General features: G+C 41.5%; 2 protein-coding genes across 2 annotated transcripts; both read left to right on the top strand.

Moving 5' to 3' along the window:
• Positions 1-302: 302 nt before the first annotated feature.
• Positions 303-6513, top strand: LOC114552827 (scavenger receptor cysteine-rich type 1 protein M130-like). The gene is made up of 5 exons (XM_028573917.1): positions 303-420; positions 2443-2472; positions 2570-3022; positions 3389-3697; positions 6169-6513. The coding sequence occupies exons 1-5, from the start codon at positions 375-377 to the stop codon at positions 6510-6512; spliced, it is 1182 nt and encodes a 393-aa protein (XP_028429718.1). The 5' UTR covers positions 303-374; the 3' UTR covers position 6513.
• Positions 6514-6993: 480 nt separating this feature from the next.
• On the top strand, positions 6994-9516 carry LOC114552938 (scavenger receptor cysteine-rich type 1 protein M130-like). Its single transcript, XM_028574032.1, has 5 exons — positions 6994-7117; positions 7195-7512; positions 8411-8740; positions 8907-8992; positions 9108-9516. The coding sequence occupies exons 1-5, from the start codon at positions 6994-6996 to the stop codon at positions 9153-9155; spliced, it is 906 nt and encodes a 301-aa protein (XP_028429833.1). The 3' UTR covers positions 9156-9516.
• The last annotated feature ends 228 nt before the right edge of the window (positions 9517-9744 follow it).

Here is a 9744-nt window from a genome sequence, read left to right as displayed (position 1 = left end):
TCACAAACACACAGTGGAAACCATTAACCTAATCAACCTCATCAGCAGTATCGCCGGCTGCCTTGAAACCTGAACATGAACGACTGATGCTGTTGCTCAACACAGGAATTCAGATAAACATCACTCAGCACATCTTCATGAAAAGTATGACTATTAAGTATGAATATTAAGTTTTTTATTTTTTAGTTACATAATTCACCAAATGAGGTGTTTCATGCTGAGAGAAACCAGCCCACATTACAGCTTTATGAAGGCCTGAAGTAGAGGCGGAAGAGCAGAAGTGCGTCGGAGGGCTAGAGTTGACTGTTGTCCTGATAAAGAGAAGCGACAGACAGCACACGGAGAAGACTCAGCGACAGGATCAGCGAGTGGACATGGATCCCAGAGGGCTGATTGTCTTTGTGTCTCTCTGGAGCTCAGGTAGGACTCTGGTTTAATGATGGATAAGTGACGCAGAGAGCAGAGGGTATTTCTACAGTGTGCTATTGTTACTTTTACTGAAGTAAAGTACTCTCCTCCACCTAAAAATGCCTGTGTAGGAGAAACATTTCCTTGTTTTTAAGGGGACTTAATTTGGTTACACTTTACTTGAAGGTATCTACAGAGATACAGATCTACTAAGAGTGATATGACACTGTCATGAACGTGTCATAAACTTTAAGTTTTTATTTATTTTTTTAGTGTCATTCGGTTTTTGTCATGACAAGTTATGGTAATGGTTTTGGTTAGAGTTAGAGTTAGAGTTAGAGTTAGAGTTAGAGTTAGGGTTTGGGTTCATGTGTCACGACAGTGTCATGTGTTCATCCAACATAGTCTCAAGGCAGTTGGTGAAATGGTCACGTTATTTTTAATCTATTGATTCGTGTACACGGACACGTTTATGTCTTTTTTTCGTGGTGGTCAGCACATAATAGGAAGCATCCATATGGAGGTTGGGTTTAGGAAAAGAAGAACGGGGAAAGGAAAGGTCACACGCCGGGAGACAGCCGCGGTCTCTGGGGAAGCGCGACAACAACGGGACGGTTGTGTTTAGGAAAAGAACAACGGGGAAAGGAAACGCCACATGCGGGCCACGATCCTCGGTCTCCGGGGTGAAAGTCTTGTGTTGTTTGACCCATCCACCCCCCCAAGCAACCCTTCCTGCGCAGATTTTTGGCGTTTTCATACTACTCGCTTACGTAGTCGTACTGTGATCACAAAAGATGCTTCCCATTGAAATACATTGGTTATAATTTTATTAGTTCTAATAACGTGCTGACCACCAGATTATTATCAAACGAGATAAACGTGTCCGTGTACACAAATCAAATAGATTAAATAACGTGACCATTTCACAATCTGCCGTGAGAGTGGGTTGGTTCATAACAGTGTCATGCCACTCTTTTGTAGATAGATACCTTAAATTAAAGTGTTACCCTTTATTTTTTAGTAACAACATGACATGATAACATCACATCGTCCCAATCCTGGTTTCGCTCCTTTGGATTCCTGTTCCTTTTAGAATTGATTTTAAGATTTGACTGATCAATTTTCATTGATCAAAGCTCCTAGCTACATAGCAGTGATGTTGACTGATGATTGATGTCTAAAATCTAAAGGGCTGTGGCTCAGTTGGTAGAGGGGTCGCCTACCATTCGGAAGGATGGTGGTTTGATTCCTGGCCCTGCAGTCCCAAGTCAAAGGGTCCTTGGTGAACTGTTGTAAATTACTTCCTAAAACCTATTTTTATAGACTTGCTTTCATGTGAAGTTGTCTCTTTTTAAAAATCTTTTATTGCTCTTGATTTTTCATTTATTTTATTGCATGCATTTATATGTTATAAATTCATTTTTGTCATGTTTTTTTTACCCAAATTTTTCCTTGCTATTGTTTGGCCCCACTGTTGAGCTCGTTTATCGGTGTTTTAAGCCCCCAACATCTCCTTCCAGGCAGCGCTGCCTGGAAGACACTAGAATTAGGCAATGGTTATGGTTATGGTTATGGTTATGGTTATGGTTAGGGTTATGGTTAGGTGCCTTGAAGTCAACGGTCGCAGCGCTGCCTGGAAGGAGACATTGGGGGTTTAAAACACCACAGAGCGTTGATCTCTCTGTTTGATTTGCTTTGCTTTGTCTGTCAAAAGGTTAACAGTCTGTTAAAGGTGCTATATTAATAAAGTTATTATTATTATTACTTTATCTCGTTTGTAATGCAAGCTTTATGTGAACGATGCGACAAGCTGTAAAAATATGAGGAGGTAACTAATAAATATTATTTTCTATTTAAGTAGAAAAAATCACCCAGAGCTGCAGAGCCACACAGTTCTTGGCCAGTCTGTTTTGTTCGACAAGAGCACAAACATAATTAGCACATTATAGCTGAAGATTCAGGAATTTAAGTTTCCCTTTTCCTTGCTAAATTAAAACTCTTTATTGTCATCTTTTTTTCTTGTCCTCTCCTCAGCGCTCTGGGCTGAAGACACACACAGTTCAGGTAAAAAAAAGAACGAGAAACCAATTACTTTTTTTTCCCATTTCTTTTATAAATAGAAATAACTTTATGTGCTGATGTTTGTGTCTATGTTCAGCAGTGACTGATAACATCAGGTTGGTGGGAGGAGCCAGCCGCTGTGCTGGTAGACTGGAGATGAAACTCCAGGGAGAGTGGAAATCGCCGTATAAGCCTTTCAGAAGGTTTGAGCATAAACCAATTAAGTCCCATATCGGCCCACAGCGCATCGTTGTAGACCAATATGGGACACGACCAGTGAATGACCAGTATGACCCATCTAGGAAACCACCAGTGAATGACCAGAATAACCCATACGGGACAGCATTGCATGACCCTTATGGGACACCAGTAGATGACCACTATGAGTGGAACCTGGCAACGGCAGCTAAAATGTGTAGACGGCTCAACTGTGGTTCTGTTGTTTCACAACGAACAATACGAGGTTTCCCTAAAGGTCTATGCTTGGCTGACTATGTACACTTATTTGAAAACCCAGAATTGTCTTCTTCCAAGTTGGAGATCACCTGTTCAGGTCAGTGTCGGTACCTTTACACAGTTCAGTTTCTTTCTTTGTAACTGTGGCGAAGGACAGAATATGGACCATGTGTGCAGGATCTAAACTGTAATTGATAAACACACAGATGAAGAACAGAAGATTTGAACTATTTTAGACTACACTTCCTGTACTCAGCAATGTACATTGGATTGAAGAGATAAATTTAATATATTCTCTCTCTCTCTCTCTATACATGAAATTGAAATCATTTAAAAGCGGTAAAGTCAGAAAGCAGTTTAACAAATAACTTCAGGATGTGTCTCATTTGGTTTAGTGTTATTTGATCTGCCAAACAATAACATGAGTTACTCTCTCTCTCTCTCTCTCTCTCTCTCTCTCCAGACTCTGTCAGGCTGGTGAACGGGATTAGTCTGTGTTCAGGCAGACTGGAGATAAAGTCTAACCAGTCTACCCAGTCGTGGTCCTCAGTGTGTGAAGATGACTTTGACCTGCAGGATGCAGAGGTGGTCTGCAGGGAGCTTGGCTGTGGGGCTCCTTCAGTCCTCCAGGGGGCGCTCTATGGAGACATGGAGGCTTCAGTGTGGACCAAAGAGTTCCAGTGTAGAGGCCATGAGTCTGCTCTGCTGGACTGTGACAGCTCAGATAGAAACACCTGCTCTTCTGGCAAAGCTGCCGGACTCACCTGCTCAGGTAGAAGAGGAAACATTTATAAATCAATCAATCAACCAATGTGTGAGGTGTGAATGTGTCTCTATGTCACAGCCCTGTGATTGACTGGCAACCTGTCACATTACTTAATTTCTGTTTGGATTAAGTCCATTCAGTTTTGTTAGAAGCTACGTCTCTGTTATGACAACTTGACATTAAGCAAGACAACATAACCTGTCATAAATATGTCATAGCAGGCCTAATTATCAAAGTTAAATAAACTATTTAGTTTATTATGTATTAACATTACATTAAACTGCCATAAGTTGTTGGTTTTTACATTGGTTGTGATGAGAGCATTATACCGCATTGGCCGCTGCTGTTCATTGGCGCGATACGTTGGCGCTGCTGCCATTCTGGGACGGACATGCCGCGCCTCCTTATGCACGTGTGTCTATCCAGGCAGGAGGTTTATCCACAATTAAAGTAATAATTTCTCGCTGAATTTCCAAACGATTTTCCTCATTACCACCACCTTAAGTGCTCAGTGGCCAGCAAATCAGAAAGTGGTTATACTGGGCAGCTTCCATGAATGTGTAACTGTTGTCATCAACTTACCTGGATAAATAAAGATTAAAAAAATAAAAATATGTAGGCCTATATATGATGTTAGGATACTTTTCTAAAATACCTTATTGTACCTTGTGTACATATGCATCTTAATTTAATTGAACTAAACGGGTGAATTATTAAAAACAAATCCTACCCTGTACAGTTGTCATTAAGGGGGGAATTACCTATAGAGGTCAAAACCTTTTTTGTCAAAGGCTGTAAACATGTTTACTTCTGCTGTGAAGTTTGGATTTTTTAACGTGAGTTTTTTTTTTTTTTACATTCTATGATTATAATTGTGTCAATTGAGTACAGAGTTTTGGATAGATAGTTTTAGGCTAACGTTACTTTTTGCTAAAGTAACCACTAACAGACTTTGATACAACACCGGTCCAACAAACATTAGCTAACAGCAGTTAATTACAGTAAACTAACGTTAGTTGGACCGGTGTTGTGGTGAAGTCTGTTCCCCCCATCAAAAAGTGTTTCCCCTTCTGTTAAAATGGTAATGTTAGCGGTTCGGTTTAAGCAGGGGGTAACACATTGATTAGTCTTCAAAGGCCATTTTGATGACAAGGGAATACAGTGTAGCCTACAGCAAAACAAGCTTAATAGCTAAGGGCAGCTAACTACAGTTAGCGGTTACAACAAGTAGCTAACCTAAAGCTATCTGTTAAAAACTTAATAAATCACCTCAGTACTGCATTCACTCTTGTCAAACTGGTCATATAAACTTCATGACATCTTAATGAAAAGTTCAAATGGTTTCAGTTCATGAAGTCAAAGAAGATATTCATGACATTGTTAACGTACAAAAGCATTTGACAGTGTAATTAAACTTTGTGACATCTTTATGACAAGTCCAAATTGTTTCACTCTACTTAAGGTCAAAGAAAATATTGATGACACAATTATAATGGTCTCATGACAGCCAATTTAAAAACCAACCACTTATGACAGTTTAATGTAATGCCAGGGTTTAACAATAGGGGTTGACCGATGTAGCCTGGTCCTACCAGCCTTTGGTACACTAGCCTGGTCCTACCAGACTCTGGTCCATTAGCCTGGTCCTACCAGACTCTGGTCCAGTTCATTAGTACAGAGAGTCTGGCCACTCTCCATTGACAAGTGTTAACTTCCTTGAAGGCGGGTTCTCTGTTGAAGTTTAAAACTATTGGATCTGCCCAGAGCCACTCTGGATCTGCCTTAACCATGCGCTAACGTTTGGTCGTGACATATGTCATGCGCATGTGCAACAAGAGGGGAGACCGACAAGGCTTATATTTAGCATTAGCATCGCTAGCGTTAGCCTTAGCCAACTCCTTCACCACTAACGGAGCAAGCTGGAAAATCAAACTTTTTGCGAACCCCGTGGGGAGGAGGGCCACAACATCATGACCACCAACACAACTCAGAAAAGATTGTTCTTTCTTGGGCTTTAACTTCTGGATATTCGGCAGCATTGTCACAACGGACCGAATAGCTTTGCTCGCATCTTTCTCTGCCGCCATTACAGAACTACAACTCTAACTCCGCTGGCCAATCAAGAATTGAGTTGGTGCTAGACGCTTTGGTTTTTTGACGTTTTCATTTTTGGCTCTTTTTTGGCAGGTTTTTAAAAGTTTTTTTTTGTCAAAGTTAAAAAAATTTTTTGTTTGTTTTCAGTTTAAATGTTTTTTTCAAACTTTTTTTAAATGTTCTTTTTCGAAAAAACAACAATTTGTATAGGGGCCAGCATTTTTTACTTCGGGCATTGTTTTTCACTTGACCGACTTGAAAACAACTTACAACAGGTTTTAATGTCAACAACTTAACATTAAAACCTGAATGCTAACACATGAAGGTAGATGGTTTCTTTAAGTATGAAGTGTTACCAAAGTTTCTGTCTTGTTTGTACCCAGAACCTGGTATTGTCAGGCTGGTTGGAGGAGCCAGCCGATGTGATGGCACACTGGAGATGAAACACCGGGACGAATGGAAACCAGCGGCTGCCTGGAGGCCGAACCTGAGATTAGCAGGCGCGGTGTGTGAAGAGCTGGGCTGTGGCTTTGCTCTTTCAATCAAACAGCAAAACCAGATCCCGAGAGAATCTTGGGGAATCACATCTGACTGTAATGCATCTTCACTCTTGAAATGTTTTAAAGACTTTAAATATTCCACTACCACCATAGAGATAACCTGCTCAGGTAACGCTTTTTATGATAATCTTTCCAGTGTCTCGACCTGTCACACATCTGTTGTTTAAACTGTTAAAGGATAGAGAAGTACGTTTGTTACTGGCTAGTCTCACATTGCCAGATTGCGCTCTGGAGTAAGGTCTGGCGACACCACAAATACATTCTGGAATAGTAGAAAACAACTCTCTGGGTTGTTTGCATTTCTTAAAACCAATCCCAATCGTCTTGCTCCAACAATCCCACCAAACAGTCCCAAAACGTCCCAGTTAGAGAGTAACGCCGTAAACATATTCTTTGTTAATAAATCTTTACAATCATTCATCTTTGTTCTTTTTCTGACACTTTCCAGACTCTGAGGCTGTCAGGCTGGTGAACGGGACGGGTCTCTGTTCAGGCAGACTGGAAGTAAAGTCTACCCAGTCTACCCAGTCTACCCAGCCGTGGTCTTCAGTGTGTGAAGATGACTTTGACCTGCAGGATGCAGAGGTGGTCTGCTGGGAGCTTGGCTGTGGGTCTCCTTCAGTCCTCCAGGGGGCGCTCTATGGAGACATGGAGGCTCCAGTATGGACCAAAGAGTTCCAGTGTAGAGGCCATGAGTCTGCTCTGCTGGACTGTGACAGCTCAGATAGAAACACCTGCTCTTCTGGCAAAGCTGTTAGACTCACCTGCTCAGGTAGAAGAGGAGCTGTAGCTTTGATTTGCTGCACTGGCTTGTATTCCTCTACTAATTATTGTCATGTCTCTGCTCAGGTTCAGATTATATCAGGTTGGTGGGAGAGCCCAGCCGCTGTGCTGGTAAATTGGAGATGAAAAACCACGGAGAGTGGAGACAAGTGGAAGCCTTGGGTTTTGAATGGAACCGGATGTCTGCAGATGCAGTGTGTCGACAACTGGACTGTGGTTCTGCTTTTCCAAAAAGTATTCATTACAGTGCAAAAGTTAGTGGACCTTCAGACTATCCTGTGTGGTTGATCAACTCGTCTTGTGTTCAGTCTAAATCTGCAGTGAAGGAATGTGTGACAACCGACAATACGTACAGCTCTTCTTTCCTGGAAATTACCTGCTCAGGTAACACCATTAATGACATCTATTAAAAAGGCGGTAACTTTGCTTTGGTTGGCCTGTTGCCATCGCAACCTGGACCCAGATCAGGCTGTTCTCATGAACCATTCGTACATACAGCTATATGAAAAGTAATGCACTGTAATTTGTATGTATTCCACACATTCATTGCTGTATGCACCACATTGACTGCTGCTGTATAAGAGTGAAGATCCTCGTAGGGAGGAGGTTGGGGTTAGAGGGTGACAATTTGAAAAATTGATTCCCGTGTCACCCTCTAGTTGGGGTGGATGTTTGGCTCCTAAAACTCAAAACTTTCACCCAGCAAACGGATGTTCATGTCCTGGAATTACTACTTAATGGAACCGGTGCTTTAACCCAAACCACAATCTTTATTATAATCCTAACTAGTTGTTTTGGTGTATAAACTTAACTGTCATTGCGGAATGACGGCCACCTTTTCTCGGCTAAACTCAATTGCAATGTCCGCCTCAGCGGATCTGTACCTGGCTCACAGTCATCTTTTTCTCGGCTGAATTTAACTCTAAAGACCACTAAACTTAATTGTCATGTGACCGGTCGTAATGTGATGGGTCGGCGGTTGCTTAATTTCGTAGGATATCATACTAATTGTTGTGCATATGGTTTTTGTACGATATCACATGAATCCGTTCATAAGCGTTGCCCAGATCAATGAGAGCAGGATGAGCAGTTAAGAAAATAGATGAGTATTTTAGAATTTAAAGATCTCTCTACCTGTCTGGTTCCTGATGTATGAACATTTCACCCGGAGGAGATTGATGTCACTTTGATCAGAAACACGATGGATGACATGCCATTGATTTAGTTCTTTGGGCTCTATTTTCTTGGCTTAGTTTAGTTTAATCTCCTATTTCGTTTACAGGTTTGCTGGCTCAGCCAAACATCTCCCCCTCTCCCTCCCCTGACGCGGTCTACAAGGCCAAGCAGCGGAGGCTCCAGGTGCTCATGGGCTCCAACTTCACCATCAGGTGCTCCGTCAGACCACAGTACCCAGGAGGCTCCTTCAAGCTCATCGTCCCCACCCCTGACCAGGCACAGAACTACACCCTGCCAGCTGTCAATCACACGGCCCACTTCCTGTTCTCTGCTGCAGACTCCACCCACCGAGGGGAGTACCGCTGTGTTTATCACCTCTATGTTTTCTCCAATAACTTCTCTTCTGAGAGCCGGCCGCTCCATCTCACTCCTGCAGGTAACTTCATAGAGAATCTGAGTCAAACAAGGAAATGTCACACTGACTTTCTTAACACAATTTACAGTCAAGGTTTGTCTAATTCAGATCAAATATGTGTGACAAAATTGGCAGCTTTACCTTTGATTAGAATGATCAGACAGTGACGATTTTAAATCTGTTTCAGCTCCTCTAACCGAGTTGATCATCAGACTTGTTGTCCTCCTGCTGGGTATGATGTCACTCATCACTGCCCTCTGCGTCACCTCGAAGGTACTGCACATCTTTATTCAGGGGAAGCTTGGGTTCAATTAATCAAGTATTTAGCATTAAATATTTAGTTAGAAGAGACCAATAACAACCCATGTTTACTGTCTTGTGTTTCCAGGCCAGCAGAAAACAGAAGCTGAGACGAGTGAAGAATAGTGAGATTTAGAAAAGCTAGAGCAAACATTAATTTGATATTAATTCAGCTTAGGTGCTGCGCAAAACGGCTTGGGTATAACGGCAGGGAAAACTTTAAATGCATCACTGAATCAAAGATGCTGGTAATCTTTACACCCCCCATGTGTAACAGCTAGAGTTCTGTACAGACCTTAAACAAAACCCAGACCCGGACCAGACCTATGTGGTTCTGCTGAATCTGATTCCTGAACCTGATCAGAGACAGATGCTGTATTTTAATGTTTTCTTTCTTCAAAGATAAAGTTATATGCTTGCTTTGTAATACCTGTCAACCACTAACATATATATTATTTTTGATATTTTACACATTATACTCAGATTCGTATTTTAACTTTGCACTCTTTTAAGTTTTGGATTCTCTTCTCTTTAATGATTTTCTTTTTAAACATATTTAATGAACGTTGTTGGAGGGAGCCCGGGATCTAAGAATTTAATTTCAATGATCTCTTTTCTGTAATTGATGTGCATATGACAACATGACTAATTAAAGGCTCTCTTACATATCGTCGCTGTCGGACGAAAACCTTGTATGTCCAAAACTACTGCTTTTCAGGAAATGA

This window comes from Perca flavescens, chromosome 3 (genome assembly GCF_004354835.1).
Source record: "Perca flavescens isolate YP-PL-M2 chromosome 3, PFLA_1.0, whole genome shotgun sequence".
Lineage (NCBI taxonomy): Eukaryota > Metazoa > Chordata > Actinopteri > Perciformes > Percidae > Perca > Perca flavescens.
The sequence above is the reverse complement of the archived record's forward strand: the minus strand, read 5'-3'. Positions and strand labels throughout refer to the sequence as shown.